The 26,117-nt window shown below is 40.6% G+C and overlaps 1 protein-coding gene across 1 annotated transcript in view; it reads right to left on the bottom strand.

The window, feature by feature from the left end:
• Positions 1–325: 325 nt before the first annotated feature.
• LOC104468152 (protein unc-13 homolog B-like) overlaps positions 326–26,117 on the bottom strand; it is a gene marked incomplete at both ends in the record, with an annotated part of 119,899 nt that continues 94,107 nt past the window's right edge. Inside the window, 7 exons of the mRNA XM_010082181.1 lie at positions 326–495; positions 9,958–10,099; positions 10,402–10,629; positions 18,702–18,921; positions 19,423–19,497; positions 20,446–20,451; positions 21,225–21,303. Of these exons, the coding sequence (XP_010080483.1) occupies positions 326–495; positions 9,958–10,099; positions 10,402–10,629; positions 18,702–18,921; positions 19,423–19,497; positions 20,446–20,451; positions 21,225–21,303 (920 nt within the window). The remainder of the gene's footprint in view (positions 496–9,957; positions 10,100–10,401; positions 10,630–18,701; positions 18,922–19,422; positions 19,498–20,445; positions 20,452–21,224; positions 21,304–26,117) is intronic.

Here is a 26,117-nt window from a genome sequence, read left to right as displayed (position 1 = left end):
TTGTGTTGGCACCAAAAGGTGAACAAGATGGGAAACATGACTCCAGCACAGGTGGAATCCAACCCTGCTCCAAGCATTTGCTTTTACCCATTGTACTTTTCAATGCCCACCAGGGAAAACTCATCACCATTCTGACATGTTACACTCCTCTTCACTTTAATTGGGATCAAAGCCTTGCAGCTGTTCCACAGGAACATCACATGCCCCTTAAAAATCATGAGCTTTTCTTTTTTCCTTTCTTGCAAAGTAACCAGACGCACTCAAGTGCTCTCAAACATCCCCAAACTAACACGTGACATGTTTTCAATCCCAAAGGCCTGCTCACCAAGGTTGTACCACACATCCATTTCTCCGCTCAGAGTGCGGACTTCAATGATTGTCTGCCCCAGGAAATCATCTGACTCGCGTTTCAGTCTCTGCTTGACACGAGACTTAATGTCGTCATCTTCATCCCATACTCGCACCTTGATCCGATCAGAGGAATTATGGCACTCACTGCAAACAAGACAAATGTAATGCTGAAGAGCACATAATGAAGTCAACATCTATATGCTGCATGCTTCACTTTCCTCTTGACCCATTTGTCCAACAGAAGTGGCATGCATGAACAAAATGTAAACAAACGCCTATTTATTTAAAAGTAGAGCATCTGATAGGAACTACACAACAATTTTTTTGTGTACTCTAAATGCTCCTGTGACATGGTAGATACCGCACTTCAGATGCTTGCTGAAGTGCAGGTGCCCTGCCCTGACTGCAACCACCAACTTCAAATTTGCTAAGTGGCTGTGACAATCCTGCTCGTCCTCACTCTCAGCAGCAGCTCCCTGAACTTGGGAATTCTCTTCACAGCTAGGCTGGTAAACTCACCATACACATTCCAAAATGCTGATGAGCACCTCACTGGTTTCTGATAGCTCTCCCCATCAATGGCCTTCTGTGCAACTGTAGGCATTAAAGGCTACTTGTGTTTATGCACGTGCAGTAGCTAGGATAGCACGGTGAAGGCCTATGACAAACACCCTTCCTGCTGTTTTCTAATAAATAGCTCAGGTGCAGGTAGCTCTCTTACTTCAAGATAGTCACAAAGCAGTAGTGAATTAATGTACAATACATTACAATCAGATGATATAAGCACTGCCTGTGCACGGGAAGAAAGGGTGGGATACAGTAGTTACGAAGTTGGTGTTTAATTACTAGAATTGATTCTGTCTATTATTCACAGTTCAGACTGATAGTTGTGCTCTGGGCAGACCAGTAAAGACATTTTCATTTAAAAAAGCAGTTTACTATTTGCTGAATTGGCACCCTCCAGCTTAATGCACAGGCAGAATTTGCGGGCTCCCCCTCCTTTTAGGTGTTCAGATCTTTTGTAGATCCAGACAGGCTCCTGGATGTCAGAAGTGGGTAGAAGAACCTTATTATAAGAGCTCTGCTCATTTGCAGTGTGTGCAATACTATAAAGCAATTTGAATGCTCATATGAGACCCTGACAAGGGTGATTACTCACCATAACCACTACAAATGTCTGCCCTCAAGGAAACAAAACCTATGAAAACAGGCAACTTCTGCTGAAGGCCTGTTTTCCAGCCTTTTTAACATTAACATACTGCATCTGTTGCTAAGCAACAGGGAGAAGGAAGAAATGGGTCAGAAGAGATCTGCTAAGCTGGGTCAATAAGATGTGGCAGTGACTGGTATTTGCATGCTCTCTACCAAGAAATCATTTAGGCTCCTATTGGCACCATTGTGATTCAGGACTGCTTAACAGCTGTCCATGCAGTTCCAATTGATTTCTCCAATACAATGGAATAGCTGGGAAATATAAGGAGAAATTTAGAGGCAATTCCATACAGTTCTGATCACAGGGAGAAAGTATCACTGTTCCCAGACTTTGCTGTGCAATACAAGCTGTATTTAAAGTTCAGAAGAAAGAAGGTTCAATGTTTCTCTCTGCTTTTATTCTCCCCTTTCTCCTCCTCTGCCTCAATGATATCTTCCTTTAACAAAACCAGGCAGCAAGTGTTCAAAAGTAGGGAACTCTTGGACTGCTGCTCTTTGTAGCTCTCAAATTTATCCAAGTGAATTGCCATATCTACCAGCAATACAGAATAAACATGTAAAACAAATCCTCTGTTCCTGACACGCTGCACTAATGTACATCCTGGCAGTACCATAGAGGCTCAGTGTTCAGAGCTGCCTGGGTGCCTAAAAACAAAGACTGGCACACAGTGCCATTTAAAAAGCAATAGCAAGTTATTTCTTGACTTCTTCAGATCTCACCTTCTGGCACACCAGTTCTTTGTTAGGACTCCTTTGATCTTGTTTCTTTGCTATCAATGGTCAGAAATTTGCTCTTTCCTTTAGGAACACATTCACTGTTTAGACTTAAATCTACTGTAGGCAGTCCCACACGCATCATCCCATGCTCTTGCAGTGTCTGGCTGTCATCTTTCACTCAGCTACAGCAACATAACTCACTGCTAAGTGCTACAGAAAACTTTCCACTAGCATTTACTGTGCTACTGAAGCTTCTATTTCATGCCACCTTTCTCTGTTGTTTTTAAGAGACTGCTCAATTCATATTCCTTATGCTGCTCCCATACCAGAGAGCGAGCCTTATCACTCACAGCAGCTGAAAGCCTTGGGCTGGTGGCTTACATCACTATCTAAGTCTGTAGGAACCACAGTCCTCACTTTTGGTGAAGCAAGACAGTTGTGCCAACACCAATTCACCTTCCAGAGAACACCTCAAAACAGAGCCATGAATACTGGGGGACTTGCGCCTGTTGACTGATAACAGGCTTTCTAACCAATGACAAATCGCTTCCCATCTGACAGCATCGCAACTCCTTAAGACTGTGGCTAACAAGCTCTGCTGCTAGAAACTTTCCCCTTCATTAATACAGGAGCTGGCACATTTCTAAAGATGCCTGCCCCACTTCTTGCCATGTTTTTGTGAAGCTTGATTTCACTGTATGCACACATACATCTGTCTAGTCTCCCATAGCTGAGCTCCCACAGCTTTCCCAAGAGGACGCAGAGAAGAAACACTCTGTGACCCCACTGGAAGGAAGAAAATACTGAATGCTTTCAGGCCCATTTCAGAGCACGAGAGACTGGAAACCATGTTCTCTTTTGTATATGGCTCAGAAATTCTTTTATATCTATATTGTCCTGATGTTTGCAGCGGTGCCATTTTTATAAAGAGCTTACTTTTACACTTCAAGCTACCAAATAAAGTAACACTTTCAAGAAACTGCACAGCAAATCTGTAAGAGAAACTAAAATCAAATAAATAATTTTTTCCATTAAGTTTATCTGATGGAAGCCAGTGGTTGCAGGAGCAGTGGAGGCATCTGAGCATGGTTCTGCTGAGTTGGTCTCTATCCCACTCTGTCCCTCCACCTCTTCTGCCATGTTTGGCCTTAACCAACCCCTAACTACCCATTGTCCACAAATGTCCCCTGCACTGTCAATACTCTGGCCTCTTCCCATACCCAGCTAGCAACTGGGCTGAGGGGAAGCACGTGAAAAGCTGTAGTTAATTCTGGTCTGCACACACAGTGGCATGCCCACACACATGCTAATTGGTATATTGGTGGCTAAACAGAACAGGCAGCTGCTGAATTTACACTATAGAGCCTCCCACAAAGTTAGCAATTTGTATCTTTCTAATCTGGCTCCAACTTCTGCAAAAACATTGTAGAAAGTAATTCTTAGTCCCAAGACCCCTGCCCATCTGTAAAGGTTAACCCAAATCAGATTAAATCAGGGGTTTGGGATGGGCTACTGCATGTGCCTTGTCTCCTCAAGAAAGACAGACAGAGAACTGTCTAAAAATGACCTGAACACCATTTTTGAAGCAATGATTCATACTTTGAAGAAAAAAAAATAATGACATTTGTCCTGAATTTGCTAATAATTTGCTGTATGTGCTAACAACATTTGCAGGACTGTTACTTAACCTCCACAGGAACATTAAAGCCAAAGTCACAAGCCTTGTTAAGTTGTGGCAACACTGACAGTTTGTAAAAGTTATGCCATAAGAGATACAAAGGTATACCTATAAAACCACGTGTCCAGAAGTTCACAAAATTATCTTCACCCACAGTACAGATCATAAATTTAAATCATGGAGAGTGCCAAATTGAAAACCTATAACCTTCTCACGCCGTTAGTTCACGTTGGCGAACGTACCCTCATGAAGACAATGAGCCTGGTAAAAAACTATAAGGGTGAAGGTCCATTTGTGTCACATCTGCGAGGACATTTCTTCCCAATCAATTTCTCATCTCAAGACAGGTGTTATCAACACATTAACCCTGCTGGGCACACCAAACCCTCAGTTTCATTCCACTAACGCTGCAGTGAGACCTAGACTGTGCATCTCTGAAATGCAGTGTGCAGATTAGAGAGGTGGGATGCCAACATGACATTATCACTGCGCATGCCCAGTTCACGTCAATATCTCTCCTTAAACGATGTTGTTTTCTCCTGTTCTCTGCCTGAAGAACAGGAGACTCCAGAAGCCCCAGATCCAGCCAGGACTCCACTATGGTTGCCAGCTTCCAGAGATGAAGACAGCGCCTACCTTGTAGAGCTGATAGGCTAATAAAGACAAAAAGCAACAACTAGGCGTTGTAAGTACAAACAATGGAAGTGAGGGATCAGAAGCAGCAACAATATTTTGCAGATTTGAAAGTAGGTCAGTCAAGCCCAGAATTAAGTAGCTTTGTTGTGTATTGATATTAAAAAATATGTATGGTTCCGAGAGTCTAGTGAATATCTATATGGCCATATTCTGTGAGCAGTTTCCCTTCTGCAGTATGGCAGATGCAGCTCTCAAGAAGGGCCTGTAAAATTTCCAGTCCCGTGCAGGGTACATCTCATGCAATGGTAGAGACAGAAAAAACATGCAGAGCTGCTTGAAAAAATAATGTATGAGAGTGCAGGAGATGGGAAAATGCACAGGACAGAACAGATCAGGAAGACTTTTAGGACCTATGACCATTTTAGGAGGAAACTTTTGCTTCTGAGGAGCAAAGCTTCAAAAAAACCAAAGCAATTTTCTGAAAAGCAGAAAGGAAGGAACAGTTCCAGTAACAACTAGGCTGAGAAAGCCCAGTAAAGAGTTAAAACAACATACGCGGAGGAAGCATAAAAAAAAGTTGTCCATGAGAAATGGTCTGACTGAAAAAGCAGAAAGATTTGGATGTGGTTCAAATGAAATGTCTTGACATGCCAGGGTTCAACTGGCAGCTCTGTTGTGGCCAACCTCAATAGGACTGGAAGGCAGAAAACTTCTCAGGACAGGTGAATTTTTAAATAATGCCAGGTCCCCTCTGTTAGGGAGAAAAAAGGACAGTGGAGAAGACACTGAAGGCAAAATCAGAGTGGTAAGAGAACAAAGCTAAAATCCGTAGCAGCTTAGAAGGTAAGCACAACACAATATGCCCTGAGATCCAGCTGTTGCTGTCTAAGAACAAAGAAATGAGTTTTCTGTTCTTACTAGCATGAAGCTCTTTTCTTAGGGGAACAAGTACAATTATTTTGCTGTTACCCAGTGCTACAACACCGACTGACAAATTAATAGTGCAGGTCTCCTAACTACACAGAGCAGATAAAGTGATTGTAAGTGTTACATCCTTAGCTACATTAACTCAGCTTCCCAACAGGCGCTTGCCACAAGGCATCAACTTTGCCTTCAAATTTAAGTTTCACATTGGCAACTGAGTAGAGAAGTAAGCAAGATTTTATCAGAGTGCCAGTTACAGTATCTGCAGTACCTGGAGAATAAAGAAAGCAAGACAAACTCCCTGCCATTCAGTGAAGGGAGGCTGAGGGTGCAGAGTTACAGTGACATTTATAAACACAGTGATCTCAGAAGGGGAAGTCTGAAAAAACAGCTCTGGACCAGTCACATATAACCACAGAGATAACTGAAAGATGCTGAGCTTGATAACAGGCCCAGCGGCTGAAAGGAAAATTGAGGAACCAAATAGAAGCTTTTGGGTGACAGCCTGGTGGTTAGCTATGCAACAGCACCATTCCCAAAGGATTAACAGGAATGTATATCATGCGGGGCTCTGCATGTCGTAGTAAGATATTGATTATCTGCTAGCAGGAGGCACTGCATTTATTTTAACTCCGTTACTCTTCTGCAGTGAGAGAGAATAAACATGCTGCTCCCAAACTGTTCAGTGACAATGTAATCTGTTCCAGGCAATGATTTCACACCCAGCACTCAAAGCTTCAGACACAGCTGTATTCAAACAATAAAACTAAGGGAATATTACTGTAAAATGAATGAGTCATTTTGTGCCTAGGCCAAGAAAAACAGCAAAGTCCTGTTTGAATTCAGTAACTTCCAGTGCTAAAGGTCATTAAAGACTGGGGTGCTTCCTGAAAAAAAGGTACAGACCAGCAGCCTCCAACCAAGCCCAGGGTCCCTTTAAAACAGAAACTCTGTCCTGCAGTCAAGTTTATTCTCCACAACACTGTAACCCATTCAAATGGATGCTCAGCCCCAGCCTTTACGAAAAATATTCTAGGAAGCTTGTATTTTCAACTGACAGTCTAAAAACATGTCTCAGTGGGGAAGTAATGTTCTGTTCTAATTGCATTAAATAGTGCAAAAACATCTTCCTCTAATATTAGTGATCTGCTTTCTAAGGAAATAAGAGTTATGCAGACTTGTTCCGAAAGCTGCTACGTTCCAACAAGTTTTGTGAAAAAATTACAGATAGATGGAGAAGAGAAACCCACACCAGCTGCCGTTCCTGGAAAGTCTGCAGCCACTTGGCTCTCCTGTACCAAACGATCCAGACAACTCAGAGCCAAGCAGGGGGAGGACATGTGCTGCCTTCTGTCCCCCCAGAATTAAGAGCAAGCGAAGAGAGCTAAGTGCACAGAGGAAAAATCTACACTGCAAAGCAAAGAGGCTACCTATAAGCCTGGTCATCACAGCTACAGGAAAGGGATGTGGGATTATCGCAGAAGGAGAATGTGATGGAAAGCAAGGGAAGCAGGTTTCCTTGCTCACAGAACAACATTTCTGTATTGCAGCAATGGCTGGTGTCCCCCATCAAGCTTCTTCCCGCCAAGCACCATATATGTAGAGAATCTTTGCACCAAGCCTGCAGAACTTTGAACTGAGCAGAAAAATCAACCCATTATGCTTTCATAGGACTTCAAACTCCAATGAAAGATACAAAAATCTATCTATAACAACACATTTCCTAAAGCTAAAGATGTAAACATACAAAGAGATAATTTTCAGAAAGAAACATGACCTGCAACCATTTGCTAAGAAAACACAGACATGCTCCAAGACCTGGTCGTTAATCTAAGCAGATGGCTATAGTGACACAGGTTAGTAGTGACCTAAATAGTGCTTATAATGGAAATCTTAAGTGTTTTCAATATTGTCTTTTCTAAAGCACAGTTCTAAATCTAGACTTCCAAATTGGGTCAAACCTACCACAACATTTTTTTTCTGAAAATATACTGAAAAGGAACAAAGTCGTATTTAAGGAGAGGTATTTAAGTTAATATACTTTTCCATCCATCACTGTAAATAAGCACAGAAAAACTAGTTGAAATAGGTTACTGAGCCTTAAAAATTTTTAAAATTTCAAAAGTATTTTAACAAAGCTTTTTGTTATTTATTTTTTATTTAGTTTTATTTTAAAATATTATTTTATTTAGATTTCAATTTATTTTTATTTAATTTTAATTCTATTTTCTATTTAATTTTAATAAAGCTTCTTAAAGCTTTATTAAAACTTTAATAAACTTTACTGAATCTGTAGAAAGAATTCTATCACTCAGCTGTACATAGTTTCCCTAATTTCAGGCCATGGATTACAATAACAACGCTATAATTATAATGACTGAGGCACACATATTTCTGGCTCTGTATCCAACTTTGAAAAGACACTGGAATTGTGATCATATAAAAGATACTGGGCACGCAATGAACACCAGCCACAAACAAGTCTGTCCAACAAGCCAAACAGAGAAGGAACAGCAATTGCTAACCCACACACTAGTTACTGACCTGACCTCTCTGTACACACATACCTTGCGCCCATTTAAATGTTTAAGTGTTTTGAACATCAAACTTTTCATATGTCTACTGCAAGGCAGGCTTTCAATAACTATGAGCACAACTTGCCATCACTGTAACAAATTAACTTCATTCTAATAAACAAACACTGTCCCCCTGCCAACCCTTTAAATTCGACAATCTCTTGATTGTCCTGACAATCTCCTCTAAAACAGCTTGGTACGTAATGGGTATTTCTGGCCTGCACATGTTGATTTATATTTCCATTCGATTATGGGGGTAGAAAATTTCATAAGTTTTAAGAGCTGTAAGCTGAAAAAAAGATCCATAAATGAAAAAAAAAGGAAGATGGGCATGCAAAAGACCAGTTCTGCATACACTTCTAAATTACTCTCTCCTTGTCCAGCACAAGTTGAGCTTTGACAAACAACACATTGATTCCAGTACTGAATGCTCTCCTGCCATTGATCTGGACACTGTGGTCATTTCCTTCATCTCCTTTCCTGCTATTCCAAGGCAATTAAAACAATCACATAGGCAAGACAGAAAGTAACATCAACTCTAATGCCCAACAGCATATTACCTGCTGAATCACAGACAGGGCAATAAAATTTAAACAGTGGCACTGTTAAAACTGTGACATTTATCATGTTGTGCTATCTATCTTTAAACACAGTATTTGTTGAAGCTCCTAAAATTAGAAGGGAACACACTGCAAATACCATGGCAACTACTTGGCATGGTAAATCAAGGTCCTCAAGGCTCCCACATAGACTTACTGCTATTATGACTAGAGTTATCCAAATGGCACCTAAGCATACTCACTACTTACCAAGCACTAATGTTACCCTGGATTCAACTAAGCATAAAGCCAAGGGCTTACTCACTCAAAATAGCACCAAGAATTTTCTGACGTTAACGACTAGCTCAAAACTACTTTAAAAATAATTTTGTTTGTACTGTGCATTGCAAAGACAAAGTTGGGCTGATAGAAGCCTTATTTTAAAAAGCAAATTTCAGTTTGCAGAGAGAGCTCCCCCTGATCAGTTTAGGAAAAAACAGGGAAGAAAAAAAATTAATGTGAGAGAAGAGACAAGGGAAGAGCTTATGCACTAAAGGAAATAAAGATTTTTGAGGTTGAATTAAATAATCGGAATCCTCAGAAAACACTTGCTTGCTGGATTTCATGTCTCCATTTTGTTTTATAACATGGTCAATGATAAATTGAGGGTACTGTTTACTTATTCAATAAAAGCAGGATGGAATAATACATTCTTCAGCCTTCTGAGAGCAGGCACTATCCAAAGAATTGTGCCTCCAGCATTTGCTTTCAATTCAGACATGGATACACTGCTCATCTTGAAAGCAGATAATCCTTGAAGTTATTGTTACATTGATTTTCCAGAATTAAAAGGAGAGACCGGTAGTGTCACAGACAACTAACTACCTTTAACCTTTGTTGGCCAAACACCAAAGTAGGTCACGCTAATAGGTCATAGGAAGTTTGCTAAGTCTTTTATACAAACTTTACTCTTTTTTATTATAAATAATTTTGAAAGTATGTCTATTAGCCAGGAATAAAAGTTGAAAAGTTAAAGAGTTTCTTATCTCTTTAGCTTTCCGTAGAAGCATCAATACAAAAGTTTTCACAGTGCAAACAATTTATAGACACACAAGTGAGACAGGTGAAACGGTCAGGGGTGCATTATGTACACTGTTAAACACATCAACCCTCTAGAAGCACACACACAATGCTGAGTGGAAATAAAGCCATCGTACATCACAAGTGGTGTGGAAATGCACACTGACAGAGCAGACATAGCTGTCGAAGCACAGATTGTACAAACAGGCAAAATGGGGCTAAGAGTCCTTGTAACAGCACTTACAAGTAAAACTTCTCTTCCCAAACAGGGTTCAGATTCCCAAAAATCGTTTTTGTCCTCTTCTTTGTTTTACCCACTTGAACAGTTACATACGGATCGCTGGACCCGGTCTTGTCTTTGGCCTGCAGACCCTGAGCACAGAGCACTGGAAGGAAAAGAGAAGAGTTATCACCATAATGCAATAAGACAATGTGTCCACACACCACGTGAATCAGCGGCTCAGAATGGCCAGAGAAACGGGAATATCACTCATGAGAGCTTTTCTGATGAGCTCAGCTCATGGTGCAGTACAGTGCCTGGGGTAGGAGTATCTCCACCCATACACTGAGCAGAAAGAGACACAGGTCAGTGAAACCCTTCCTCTCTGTTCTCTCTTTCTTCACACCAACTATCTCCTGCCTTAGGCTCATAAGCAAGGCCAAGAGAACCCATGCCTTCCTCACTAACCTGTGATTGTGATCTTTGCTGACCATTTTGAGGTGCCATCAAGCACACTCTGCTTCACTGTCTTCATCTGCTGAGCATGTGTCAATTTGCTCTCACAGAACACATCTCTGATCAAGTCAAAGATCTCTGGCTTGTTCCGCTCACGGATTTTCATGCGATCCTTCATGGCCATGATGAAATTCTGTGTTCGGTCTTCAGCTCCATGCTTCGAGCTCTTCTCTGCTGCTCCTGTGCACCAGAAAGAACACAATGCTCATCAGAAACAGACAAACACAAAGTAATGTTTTGCAGGATCAAAGCCATGAGTTACCCTCCACGTGACGGCTCTTGCTGTTGACTTTTTACAGTCAGACCCCCACTTACCCTCATTTTAACATGTACACAAAGATAATCTGGACCACCTGGCGCTGGGAGGGGATAATGGAAGGGGAGTGCCCAGATTCCTCAATAACTTATGACCAGGTTGCTCTCTTGACAGCAAGCCTGAGTTTAATACCCTTGCGGCTGTGGAAGACTCAGAAATTAGGTTCTTGCTTTAACAGCAGACATCAGCATGCCCCTTCCTCTCACCACCTGGCTTTGAATAAATAAATCCCTGCTTAGGCAAGTGCTAAGAAGAGGACATAGGACGTCCATTACAAAGAGCATCTATGAGTTGTTTAAACGCTGCATCTCAGCACCATGGAAGAGTAGAAGTTCAGATGGGCCAACACGGTCAGCATTTCCTACTGATGTATGCCATACGACTCCCCATTCAGCTCAGTCACTGCACAATCTATGTCTCATTCTCCCACCTAGAACCACCCTGTTTGGATCAGGTATCAAGCTGGAGGCATCCAAAGTGTCTCTCTGGATCCCAGTCTATTTTATCAGTTTTCAAGGAGACAACTCAAGTAATCCAGTCTTAGAATCACACAGGCACAGTAACTATAACAAATACGTATAAGGTAGCAAATTCAGTAATTAAAAACTTGGGCCATCATAAGGACAGGGCACTAGCACAGTATCTAGCAGCTGAAAACACAAGAGCCAGGCATAGGGTCCATACTACACAGGTATTCAAAAGTGTCTGGAAAAAGAGAGGCCTCTAATCACTTGGATACCTCTTACAAAATTTAAAAGTTCATATAATTATGAGATAAGAATGCTCCCACAGTCAACTACTCCCTACTCAATTTTGACAGTCATGTTTGCTGTAAAAATTCAGTCACTGACTATCATGTCAGATGTGAGGCATGAGCTAATAAAAGCACTGACGTGAGCTAACAAGGCAGACGACGCCCAGTGTGAAATTAAAAGCAGGAAACCAAGATTGCACACAGTTTCTCTACATGCAGTCTGCAGAAATTCCAAGTTATAATCTAAAATCAGATTAAGTTAAACCAGTGCAAAAGTCCCGTGAACACATTCAATCATAGCGTTTCTGTTTAGTTTGACACGCTTTTGCTTGTTTTTTCTCTGGGATAGTTCAATTTAAGCTTTGTCCTAGAAAAAATTATATCTTCATCCAGGTGTTCACCAAATATTAGATTACCTAAAAAATATGTATTAAAGCAGGTACAAGTGTGTGCAAAGGGATCCATCAATCACAAAGATACATAAAACTGTTTTCCTCTGGAAGAAGTGGGCAACTATGATATCTGGGACACCTTTAATGTAGGGCATTACAGTTTTGCATACAAAACAGTTTCAGAAGGTAGTGACCAAATATGAATAAAGTTCTATGAACACACACACACCAAAAGGACCCCCAGCAGTACAACATAACAGGCAACCTTGTTAGCAGGCTCGACAGGGTGCCCAGTGACTAACGCTGCCTGAAGATATCAATTTCTAGGGCGTCCAATCTAAAACCTTTCACCGTTACTAAATTCACTTAAATAAAGAAACAAAACTCAATTATAACTTCCACCATTCATACCAAAAAGAATAAAACTACAGTTTGGAACAGACTGTTACTGATGAAGTTTCAGAAGTTCATTAAGGACACTGCATACCAAGACACACTATTAAAGACCTGGGTATAAAACAAGCCATAACTTCACATTACCTGATAATTACTTTTTCATTTTACTTGCTAGAGGCTTGATGTTCAATCTTTCATTTCATACAATAAAATGTATCAGCCTCAGAGTTTCCTATTGTTGGCATATGATGAAATGAAATCAAAACACTGGAATTAATTACACAGTCCCTGCTGTCTCTACTCAGCAGGGATGAAGAACAAGCGCTACCCAAAGTGATGTCTTGTATCATCCAGCTGTAGACTCAACATTTATTAAAGGAACATGAAACTGAAATGATACTGGGGCTATACTTTGAACTTCAGATAAGAACTGCTATTCAGCTTCAATGGAAATAGGTCTTCTGGGGATGAAGGTGGACTCTATGCAGCATATGCAGAGCTGCAGCAATTATTGGGAAATAGGGAAAGGATAAACCAAAGAATTTGCCTTTCCTAGCTGAAATCTGTAGTGATCTAAAGAAACCAACCCTGCCCTGGCTTTTCTGACTTTAAGGAAATTAAGAACCAAATTCAAACATTAAGAGATCATGTTGTGCATGAGCAGAGTGCTCTATTTCAGAAGCATGTTCTGAACAAATTACTAGCCAGGCAGCTTGCAAATATAAATGTTTCACTGTTCATCAATGAGATGGTACAAGAGTCACCACAGTTCCGGGGTGGTATTGTCTGCATCATTGCCTTAATACAAGCACAAGTACAAAACCACCAGAGTTTCCAAAACAACCACTGGGGGACTAATCACTTGTAATGTATGTGATATAAACCCAAACCATGTCACTATACTGGATGGCAGAAGGTGCTTTTCCTGCTGTTGGACTTCGATCATATTTATTCAGCTGCAAAAACAGAAGGCTTTAGCCAGTGGATAAGTTTTTCAAGTAGTCCTGTAAATGGCAATAGAAAGGCACAGCAGTATACAAGTACTGTGTACAGTATCATACAAATGGTACAGGGCTTTCCTTCTGTCTTCCTCTCTAGGAAGGAATTCTGAGCCAATTTATGACTGGAAACAGAAAGCAAATATGTCTATATTGGGAATTGTATTGATATAGCTATTAGTAAACTGCCAGTGCTGTTACCCTATGCTTTAACATGAAAAAGTCAAGAAAGCATCACTGGCAGGATAGAAGACAGTTGTTTAGTAGGCGGATAATGCTTAGAAATTATGCATTCCTGAAACTTAAAATAGATATTCAAGTTTCAAATAAAGGTATCCTTCCGCCTTCTGTGAAAATATTTTCCTACATAGGATTCTGGGAGCAAACAAGTGTTCATCACCATGGTGTCTAATCATCATTCAACTCAGAAGCAAAGATGATTATCACAAAAGCGGCTTAATCGGTCTCACTAACAGTTCACTCACTGAGCTGGTCTCTGGACTGCAGTCTCTGAATTTAGAGTGCGACACACACAAGCTTCTCATCCAAAAAGCAACAAACATACCTGACTTCTAGTCCTGAGTCAAAAAGCACTGAACAACTCCAGAGGTGAACCATGACCCCAGGAACCAAAACAATACCAAAAGCAGAGCATTCAGCAATGCAGCCCTAACAGCTCATGTGAAGTTCTCCAAGGTTTGTTGCTCCAGCACACCATAAAGAAGCACTAATAAAGACAACATATGGCTAATCACACTCACAACACAGACTTCATGTTCAACAGTAGTTTGAAGCTCGAGATCTCATTTCCTTATTTTCAAGATTCTGATATGCTAGGGCCATTTCTTTTCTTAGATTTAACTGTAGTCTACTGAGCACTAGATTAGCATCACTACAAAAAAACCCCAAGACACACTTGCACAAGTAGATTACTATGGCTTTTCAAATGTTAGCCCAGACCTGTAAAGGCCCTATTCACTAGGATCTTTCTAGCATAATGTCCTTCCCTTCTACCTCTTCATAATTCTGCCTACTTCTCTGCATCCATTTCTTGGTATGCTACACATCCATCCTCAGCTTTACTCTTCTTTTGATACTAACATTGCCCAACACATTGTATTTTAGTTAGTACTACACCAGTGCTCAGGGCAAGAGACAAAAGCTCTATTTTTTTCCAAAAGCTTCGCATGCTACAGGGATTTTAAAGAACACTCCTCCATCCATTTTCAGCCAAGTAAGAAAGGAAGTGAACTCGTTCAGCAGAAATTTCAAGTACTCCCAAAAATAGCAGGAGGCTAAAAGAGAGCATTTTCCCTTGAGCAAGTATTTATGAGCTTATGATAAAAAGGTAAGCACTCCAACATCATTACAATACCTTCTAAGTACCTACAATGGAGAAACATCTTTGTAGAGAAACAACCCGGTGCCAACGGAGCCATAAACCAGATGTCTGCAGTACACATGCCACAACTGACTCCAGTTTACTGCACCTCAGACATTGACAATTCATGGAACAGCCCTGTTGAACCAGTCAGCAAATGGATTTTGTTTCAAATTGCAACAAAGCATTGCCGAATTTGAGTATTTCGTCACTGCAGTCCCACACGTTTGTTGACTGTATCAGATGCTCAGTTTCCCAAAAATATAGAGAGTAAGAAAAATCTCTAGCAGAAATAACCAAAACTAATTCTAACAGACTTGGGGTAAGAGATTCTTTTATTTTCTGCAGAAAGGATAGATAGAAGGATAAACAGCACATTCTGATTCTAAGGAACAAAATCCCAGGTGTCTACCCAAAACTTCAAGGCATAGACAATGGAACTATATTTGTGACCAGTCTGAAAATTCATTTTACTCCAATGCAATGTTTTCTGGAAGACTTACACAGACTGAAATGAAGATATATCCTGAGGCATCAAGGTATAATCAATAGAATTGTATTTTTTACCAGCCTGAAAATTCATTTTACTTCAATGTAACATTTTCTGGAAACCTTAAATAGACCTAAGTGAAGATATGTCCTGAGAATGTTTGTCTAGAGTTTTTTATAGCAACAATAAAGCTTCTGTGAGGAAAGAAACCCCTTCTGAGTTCACTATACAAGAAAGTTCAGTCTTCAGTTTATTGGATCTCTAAACTGTTGCTCATCCCCTGGAAACCCCGTTTCTCATTCTTCAAGTGCAGCCTACATACTTCAAACATGTATAAAAATTAATTTAATTTTCCCATTTTCTTCTAGCTGGTGGGTTCTAGTTAAAAGGTCTTTATCATGAACATGTCAAAGCAAAGAATGCAGTTGCATGGAAAACTCTTTTAACAGTTTAGGTACATTCGTTTTCCCACCCCAGCAGCACATTCACAAATTGCCCTCACAATTTTCTTAATCTCCCAGCATTATCTCTCCTCTGCCTCCTCTGTCTTTGAAATACACAATTGCCATCTTCAGTTTCCTTTACATCTCTACCCCAGATAATTATATCCACCACACTCATACTGGGTACCCTCAGAGACCTCAGCTCACAGTCTCTGTATCTTCCCTGTTCTGATGCTGGGCAGCTTTCAAATAACTCAGTAAGTAAAGTTTTTGCTTGGTTGGGTTTTACCTTTCTACATGCTTCACCAGTTTTGAGCTCAGTGCACTCTTAGTTGTTTCCTCTGTTTCTTTAACCTTGCATGGTGAAGTATCTTGTATTTACATTTTGAAAGGAAATGTGCAAAGCAAACATCTGCAATCCCGTGAATAAAATGACAAGTTCCTATCTAATGCTTTACCATATATGAAAAGTAGAATATTTTCCAGTTGTTGCTTCTATTCCACAGAAAAATGCACACCATTGCCATCATCACATCCCACAGACCACTGCATAAGGTTAATTCCAAACAGAGATCAGAAAACCTGCCCCCTTGGTTATTCTTCAGAGGCTGTTCCAGAGACTCCCTGTTCTCATAACTGAAGTTGTCTTCTACTCCCACCTTTAATTTTCTTACAGCAAATTTATTACATTTTCTTTTCTAAACAGTAAGCTTAAACAGACCATGTTCCTCCCTGCTGCTTATCTCCCGCTTGCTTAACATAGTTCAGGCATAAACAGGTTCAAACAAGGATAAAACCAATTCACAGAGCCTTCACTGACAGCTATTAAACATAGCATCTACTGATCAGAAAGTCTTTAAACCACAGATAGCTGCAAGAGAAAAGCAGAGTCATAGGAGCTCTACACACGTGTCTTACACCTCCGCCTTGGGCACCACAACATCCCTTCGGAAACATTCTATTGGGACAGACCTAGTATGGCTACTTTTACTTTTTTGAAACAGCATCGTTACTGTCCTTCTTCTGTCCCACACTGCCAAGCCTCTCTTTTAAAAGATCAATAAACTCATACCATCCTCTCTCAAGATATTCTCATATTTTCCCCATTACCACTGAACTCTCTCCAGTACCCATACCAGTCTGAAGTCTCCCTTCTTGAATATGGATAGGCACAACTGTCCTCTGAAGTTTCCTCTTAGTCATAAGTTATTTCTTAAATTTTGTCTTTCTTCTCTTGTTTTCAACTTCATGACCTCTGTTCTGCACAATAGCTTTGTAACTGTTTCCTCACTTCTGCTGGTGCAAGCCTGATTTTCCTCTGCTGTCCACAGCATTTTCCCCATACTAAGATATCACAACTCCATTGCAACATGGTAACATCCTGGACATGCATCTGAATCAAGCCTGGATGTGCATATCAGCAGCTTTTTATGTCAAATACTGAAAATCACCAGTCAGTAGAGGATTCTGGTGAACTCCAGAAACAAAGTTCTCCTGACTCTAACTGACCCTCTGCATTAGGTTTTGAAAGAAAACTGAGTTATGGCTTAGCTACATTCTCCTGAACCAACGGCAACACGGCAGTTCTTTGCTTAGTCACAAAATGGTTGCAACAAAGCCAAGGTGTGAATGATGCAATTGCTCGAATGCTAGGAGCTGTAAAGGTCACCTTGAAACCCTCAAAGACAAATCTAGAAAAGCTAAGCAACTGAGGAGGAACAGAGATGTTTCAGCAGTATCAGCTGTGTCCAATAAATAAGCCATTGCAAACAGCCCCAGTCCTAACTATGACTTATCTAGAACTCTTGTGCACATCAAAAATACAAGCATAAACAATGTCCATTTAGGATCTCAAGATAAGCTGTAAGAAAAACAAGTGACCTATGATTCACTGGCATCCCTTGCTGGGTCATCCAGTCTGGCTTTCACAAACAACTAGAGCCCGACTCTTTATATTCTTGCAATTGCTGACGTGGATTTGTAATAAATCTGTTTATACTTCACAAACTTTCCTGATTCCTTAGATTTAGTCTGTCAAGCTGGAACATCAAGAAAATCAAGAACGAACAGAGACAGCCCCACCTTCCCACTCAAGATTTAACACATTTGTCAGAAATTTCTATTCCATTTAAACTAAGACAATTTTCTCCCAAGCAGAAACATAAATTTGAGAACAAATCAAGAAACTGTTTTAGAAACAAATAAAAATAACGTGACCAAGCCAGATACCCAAATTAATACTTTTTCTCTCTCTTCCCCTCCCTTACTTAAATTCCTTTTAAACTTCTCCACTGTTTGTGTAAGGTCTCATTTATTCTGCAAAGTCACAGGTCTTTGAAGACCTCTTCTTTGAGGAGAGGGCTTACTTTTTGAACACTGCAGGGAAACAAGCAAAATAAACAGAAATACTAGCAGTAAGATGAAATACTGTCTATACACTCAAACAACACCTTCCTATTTGACCCAGCATCTGTGCTGGCTCAGCCCCAGGTCTCCAAAACATTTCAGTCATGACTCTACTGTCAAAAAGACAAAATGTCTTGCTATTCTGCACTTGGTACAGAGAATCCAAACTTAGTCCATGGCCTCTATCCCCTAAGCAGGAACCCAGTGCTGCTCTGAAGAGCTTAAAACCATAAAACAGGCTGACGTTTAAAACAAATAACCTGACTGGGCAGGAGGGACAGAAAAAAAGTCAGAATATCCAGCCTAGTACCCTATTCACCTAGTCCACTGCCTCTCTTCCATGCAGGATATGTTAGTTAATACACACCACCTGAGCTGACACTGGGACAGATTAAACACTACATGGATTAAAAACAAATAGATGTGAAAGAGTCAAGAATTAAACCTTCTTTTAAAGCACATCAAGAGTAATGTTACAAAGTTCTTGTTCTGCATCAGTGGAGTTGTCGGTGTCCACAGGGCGATGGGGACAGGTTTAGCCCAATGGCACCCTCTCAGAAAATAGACGGTCATTTTAATAAACACGGCTTCACTGATCGCTGAGGTATCACCTATACGTTTAGGAAAGCTCTGGTAACACTTTGGGAACAGCTGCACTCCACTGGCCACTACTCACTCTGTAAGCAGTCAGCGTTGAGCAAGTCTTGGCACTTCTCATGGCACTTGACTCCACATTCAGCGCAGCGCATTCCCTGCCGTGCAATACCCCATAGCAGCCCCTCACATTCGTAGCAGTAGGTAGGAGTTGTGGCTGTCCACACTTCAAAGTTGTGTGGGGTTGTACAAGAGATGGGGTAAATTAAGGCTTGCAAGGTCTTCTTATAGACATGAGATTTCTGAAAGGCAAGAGCACATATAAACCAACATCCAGGTAGGTGACAGAACCTATTTTTGCTGGTTAACACATTAATTTTAAGGGAAAGGCATGAGCAGTGCAATAAATCTACATATTTGAGGTAGCCAAATTTATCAAACTTTTACAAGCAGAAGCAGAGGACACCCTTCCAAAAATGTTTCTCCAGGCATTTAAAAAAGTGGAGGAGAAGCAAGAAAAGAATTAGAGTTTGTGGATGAGGGATATCTTGCATTAAGCAAGTGTCACACACTGTCCCCCACGGCAGATAGCACAGAAGGAAATGGTATGATTACATTTTTCAGGATCATATTGACACATTAAATGTCTTTTTTACATGATTGGTTTCTTTAAACAAATGATACAAGAAGCTTTGCATCTATATTTTTAGACATCTGTGAAACCAGCTCTGCATCCCGGAGAGCCAAATCCCCTTAATTTGCTTCGTAAAAGTTAACAGGAGCCAAGCAACCCTCCCACTTACCAGCTCTTCATCTTTGAGAGATGTTCTAGTGGCCATTGCTGAGGTAATTCCGGCTTTCCGGGACTGAACCAGTGACTAAGAAGGAAGAAAGTTTGTTATTCACAGCTACTATTCAGAAATGCACTGTCACTACATGCCCAAAGACATGACCAAGGGGCCTCTGTCATCCCAGACACCAAACCAGCAGTCTATTACATTCAAGTTGGTTTTTTAAATGATAGCTCACATGTCAGAAGAGTCACATGAATCATCTGAAAGGCCTCCAACTTGTTCATCTGGCCACAAGCAGTCTCACTTCAGTAAATTTTTATTTGTTTCTCTGCTAAGAGCTATCAATGAAAACCAGGTTGACATTTCCACATCTGTGTTCTGGTAGCAATGGTAACTCTGCTATTGCCCAAGGTCCCTATGTGGGACTCACTTTTCTACATCTAACTTCATTCATATCCAAAAGGAGATGATTTAATCAGTTTTACAACATACACAACACACCCAAATGAGACAGTGAAAGGATTACAAATAAACAGGATAAAAAAAGAACAAAGTGGCTTGGGAGCACAGGTTTGAATGTGCTGGTGTATCCCATTCATTGGCCATCACTGTATACAATGAACAGCATTTTCGCCTCAAGACTGCCTCTTTTGCATCATGTCAACACTAAGTTCAGCAGTTTTGGACAACACAGGGCAGTGCCTTTGCAGCACTTCTTACTGGCATACAAAGCATTTCTTCAGCAAGCCACTCCAGTTAGATGAAGGCAGAGAAGGAAATTAAAGCTAGGAACATCTGCTTTGAAATCATCAAATCCTATCAGAAGCCTTCATTTATGCTCTACTTTATGGTGTTTGAAGACAGACTGAAAAAGTTCATTCTGTCTGTGATAGAGCAGGACAGAGCGCTGGATACACATGCAATGCAATACTGCAAGTTCAAAATAAAAAGCAAAACGGTGGGGGGAAAATAAGGTAAAATCATTTTTGTCTCTGGTGAAGACTTAGTGAATAGTGTTTACCTCCCACTTACCATGGCCTGTGGAGAGAGAGAATGAAAGCATACAAAGGAAGAACACAAGTTAATGCAATTATTGCGAAGATTTAAGACACAAGCAGTTAGTAAGACACATATTAAGCTTCCCATGCATAAGCTGGCAGAGAGAATTGTGTGCATCTTTTCACAAGAATTACAGGATATGTAAACCTTAGTCTTTCAGCTGTTACAGCATTTTTCCTCAAGTACAACATCGCTAAGTGTACTGAACACAGCCAACAGAAAACCATTAGTCCTGGACAAGCCTTATTTCACCATATCACACAAGCATATGAAACTTGTCCTCATTACTCGCTTGGTTCTTGTGCTTCCTCAGTGCAGAAGCCTACTGGCAATATTGCAAATTACTTTAAAAATCCAAGTACATATGCTCGTTTATCCACCCTCTGAAATTCCAACCTTCTGGTAAGTCGCCAAACCTCACATGGACATTGCAACTTTCCCCAAAATATGTGATTTTTATGAAAATATTTAAAAATAATACAGGCCTAAAAACAAATATTCTGTGTAGAAAAAAAAAAGGAAAAAGAACATGAAAAATATCTTAATTCTGCCAAATAAATGGAACAGTCTACAAAACCATAACTCATTCTCACTGAGATTTTTCCAAGCACAACTCCTATCCTCTCACTGTAACATTTAATTCAACTAAACAGGAAACCTTCAACTTTTTGAAGTGACAATGAATGCTACCAAATGTCAAAAAGCAAAGCCACTTGCACCAACAACTGTGTGGCCGAAGAAAAATCTCTTACCAGATCACTGACAAGTGGAATTGGCTTTTTTTTGCGTAAATCGGGCATGCTATCAATGCCATAGAGACCACCTGCAGGCCTGGAAATTCAGGAAGAAAAAAAAAAAAAAGAAGATTAAAAATCTCACCAGTAGTGATAGATAGTAAACAGATGAACAAAAAGCTTCCTTAAAACATCAGTCTCCTTGCTAATGTCACAGTCAATGAGAAAAGGAAGAATCAGTTCACGGCAAATGCTACTTAATAATAAACCAAAGCTGTTAACACACTACAAAAAGGTTATTTTCTCATTGTCAGAGCTGAGGGTCTGAGCTAGCTCAGAGTAGGCAGGGCACGTGCTTGCAAAGTACCCAGTGCTTCGGAGTCACTGCTGCCGGCATGGTGGGTGAAGGCAGCCTTACCCCTGCCACTTCTGTGGGGCACCGTTTTGGCAAAAATACTTACCTCGCAGCCCAACCAGAGCTCCATGGCTGTGAGTCACACACAGCTTAGTCTGTGGTAACTAAGCTTTCAGAAGTATCTTTTGTTTCTTACAGAGAGCTCAGTTTATAGTTTACTGTTGGCACTGAGCATCAAGGCAGGAAAGACTTTGGAAACTTGAAAACATTCTGTCTCCAGTTTTTATCCATCCTCTTCCTTTCCATTTAATTAATTTAGGGTTGGGGTGGGGGGGATGCTTTACGGGAGGAAGCAAAATCAGCCAGAAGACTATACTTAAGAAAAAGTGAAGTTAATGCTAAAAACCATTAAGTGTTTATCTTCTTCACACGCAACAATCCAGACATTCCTGCCTGGTGTCAGTGGTTGGGAGAGAGCATGTCAAAGTGGATCAACCCAGGGACGGGACACTGCTCTCATCCTCTGATTCTAGGCTAGAACATACTTAATCCTGGCCCTCAAGGTCCATGTAATTATTAGAGGAAATCCTCACATTTGAGGAGAAAGGAAATTATTTCTATTTGGTGCTCAGTGTTTCAAACCATACAGCCCTCTACGCATAAGAGCTGCCACTTGCTGGTGGAGGTGGCAATGGAGCAGAAGGGACATTACCCCAGCAAAACTTGGAATCTGCAGAAATAAAATGTGACAAGCTCCTTCCTTCCTGATGAGACCAGCCAGAATAGTTTGTATCTGCATCTTGCCATGCACTGGTAACACCACATGGATGTATGCCTATGCTTGAAGAAGGTCTGTTAATTCAGCTTAAAGGACCCAAGTAAATAATCTGTGTTCACCTGTAAGGCCTTAACATAATACTTTTTGCTGAGGATGGGAACTGAGCACACATTTCTCTGCTGTTGCGCCTACAGTGTTTGCCCCAAACTGAAGAACAGACGTGCGATGTGACTCCTTCCCTGCCATGAACATCAAGCTGCCCCTCTTTCACAGCCCCTCTCAGTGTCTCACTACACTTCCCCATCTCTACGCTGTCCTCATGCCTTGGTAACACAAAGAATACAGTTCTCCAGGCCGCCTTCTTGGCTACAGAGGCTGTAAAGGAACCTTCTACCTCTTGTTCCTTAGCCATTCATTTCCACCCCATAGCATGCTGACTGACACATTTTTGCATTTGCACGATAAACTGCCTGGCACTCTTAACCAGTGTATTTTGCTGTTTTGGTCCACCACAGTCATCTGAAACACTTCAGGACACTGCAACTACAGAAAGAGGAGTGTGGATCAAGCTGTTCTTACTGCAACAGAAGACACAGGTGGAGCTACCCTTTAAAACAATCTAGGAAACCAAATTGCCACTACAAATTTGCACATGCCTTGAAAACTAGGAGGCTGGTAAAGTGCAAGGCAACCTCCACCCCTCAGCAAGCAGGATCTATTCAAATCCCCTTTAAATACAGCCAAAAGTTTAAAAAAAAAAAAAATTCCAGGAATCAGCAAGCAACAACCAAACCTATGATATAACAACCCACACTCTAGGGCAGATGAGGATGTCACAGCACAGCCTAGCAAAAGGCTGTGTCAAACAGTGAAACAGCCTTTTATATACAGAAACATGCCACAGCACTATGATGCTAAAATTGACTTTTTTGACAGGGCGTAGGAGGGTGACATGTCCGAGCCACAGCTGAGTTGACAGCTGCTGCTGGCTGAACATGGCTGGTGGGAAGGTGAGCAGCCACGTGTAACTGCGTGAGCTGCACCAGCTCTGCATGCACAGTCACATTTGCACTGCAGCACCGTGCACAGCTCTCTCTGCTCTGCCACGATGAACACAAACCACCCGAAGTCAGCTGCGACTAGACCTCACAGCTGGGAACAGAAGACAAACTCAGATATGAGAAAGGTGGAGATTTACAGCAGTTAATTAAAACGACTGGAATCTTTGGACAAGAATGAGAATAGTTCTCCAATGCTGGGAACTCTTACAGTGAGGCTACATGCCGTTTTTCCGAGAGGCTATCCTCATTTCCAACAGAGAAATCCAGATTGCCCAAGTTACACTGCAATAATCCCTTCTGGCTTATTACAGAAAAATCTGACCCACATTAAGTAATAAGAAGCATCTGTGTGAAGCATCTAGATTGTCAGAACTAAGAACAGTCTTGCTGGGATTGAACATGGAATTTTCTCTTCTGCCCTAAACATTAGGGCAAAACAAACCACTTCCAACACCAGTAATACTGGTTTTGGGCAAAACAGGTGTCTTAGAAGACTACCTAGATGATGCCAAGAATTCCAGCATTATTTAAATCACAGTATAGCTTATTATAAGTTTTGGGTCAAAGATTTGTGTCAAATCAGTTGCATTATGAAAGCATATGCACAACAGAAATGGAAAGTCCAAAAGCTCAAAAGATGCAACAATATAGTCACAAGTAAAAATCCAGAGTTAATGTTCCTCCTAAAAGTCAATGGCACAGCTGGGAATTCACACTTTTTTTCTATGTGATTTCCAATGCTTTTTTTTTTTTTTTCAAATTCAGTTGAAAGGGAACTGATACACTGATATTTCCTTGGAAAGAAGGACATGAAAATTAGATGTTTCATAAATTCAAGATGAGCCTAAACAAGTTATGGTGCTTGAGAAACATGTCTAGTTACAACCTAGTTTGTTGCAAAATATTTATGATAGACTAAGGTTTATGAAAGAACCTGTTGCAAGCCAGAGTGACAGAGAACAAGACTATTTGAAAGGTGCTTGCATTTGCCTCTAAAGAGAGGTATCCTAGTATTTAGATAGTTATACACTCAGATGACCTGCTTTTAGCTTGTTAGTATTTTTTTTAAAAAAGTTTTCTGCAACAATTATTATTTTTCAATTTTCTTCAGTTTGTTGTGCTTTCAACTACCTCAGTCTTTATTCAAGCACAATCTCTACTTCACTTAACAAAATTACAGTGTTTGCACAGACAGAAGTACTGACAGTACCTGAAATAAGAACGCTGTAGCTTTAGAGGTAATAGGGCAATGCTCCTCTGCAATGAATGTAGTATTTATAGCATCATTATGGAGTGTTGGATTGAGGAATGAACAGCATTTCTGTATGAGAAGATGATTTGCACTAATAAATAATCTAGATATGAGATATTACACCCGGAAATTGACCCATAATACCAGTTGTACTTTTTTTTTTTTTTTTCAAAGCTCTCTCTCCAAAGCCAGTGATTACAGACAGGAAGCTACTTTTAGAATTATGCTAAAAGTGTAAATAGCTTGAAGCAAGTATTCGTCTTCCTATACAAGTTTTATAACACAGACGTTTACATTAAATCTTGAAAATTTAAGCAAGCAAAGATGGTTTGTAATGACAAAAGATGATTATGTCCTTCAAAGGACACCACTTCTCTAATCTTCATATGAAAGAAGAACTCCAAACGTAAGTGCTTTAATATACTTTGTGGCTAATAAACCACAATATGGGTGATGGTGGAAGTAAAAGTTCACCACCCACAACCACCTTTTCTGGAAATCTCTTGCATGTGGGGATACAGTGAATAAGCTAAACTTTTTTTCAAAACTGTATTAGCCAGTTTGTTTTGTTATAGCTAAAAATATAACTAAAAAAAAAAATCAACTAGAGCAAACATTGCCTTGAATTGACAAAACACATTTTTAAATATTTCAGGACTGTAAGTGTGTTCAACTTTCAGGCTGGGAAATAATTTTGTGTGTGAACCAATAAACTCGGTACACTGCCTCCTTGTTAAAGCAGGAGAAGGTGCTGTTTATAGTTAGAATAAATCACTGTCTTCTGCTCCTGCTAATTGCCAGTTCTCCAGCAGCCTGCTCAGTGAAATCCCGGGCTCCTTAGGAAAACGCGGGGTTGCTAGGCAGCTCCAGGCATCTGCAGGTGTAGAGGATGCTTTGCGGGAATATCAGCATTGCAGAGCAATGGCTCCAAAAGCAGAAAACTGTATAATGAAGCCTCCAATTTAACTTGGCGTTTTATTAGGGAAGTTTCCTTCAGTACTACCAGAATCAACTTATGCGTGTAGCATGCTAACCTCTTGCTGAGATTTCAAGCCAAATCTGCTGCTACATCAGCTCTTAATGAGTATACCACCACCTAAAGCATATTGCCCTAATCACACAGAAGGCACATAATGCAGCAGCTTGTAAAATGTGTCATTGTCTTCTTTTTTCCAGAGAGGATTCTAGGGAAGCTACCATGCTGGCACCCATTACGCACAGCATCGTGCTGAAATCACACACAATCAGAATTTGCCTGCTTCATTTACTGAGAGTAGCATGTGTCACTCTCACCTGTGCAAAAGAGGCATGATGATCACTGCTTTAAAAATTACACACTGCAATGATTTCCAGAGTTACTGCACTTTTGACTGCTACAACGACCACAGAAATCACTGCAAAGACAGATGACTTTCCCAAATCTACTTTTTTCTTCTAAAAGCAAAAGACAGCAATCTTTCTGAGC

This window comes from Pterocles gutturalis, unplaced genomic scaffold (genome assembly GCF_000699245.1).
Source record: "Pterocles gutturalis isolate BGI_N339 unplaced genomic scaffold, ASM69924v1 scaffold16739, whole genome shotgun sequence".
Lineage (NCBI taxonomy): Eukaryota > Metazoa > Chordata > Aves > Pterocliformes > Pteroclidae > Pterocles > Pterocles gutturalis.
Note: the sequence above shows the minus strand (reverse complement) of the source record. Positions and strands in the feature narration are given on the sequence as shown.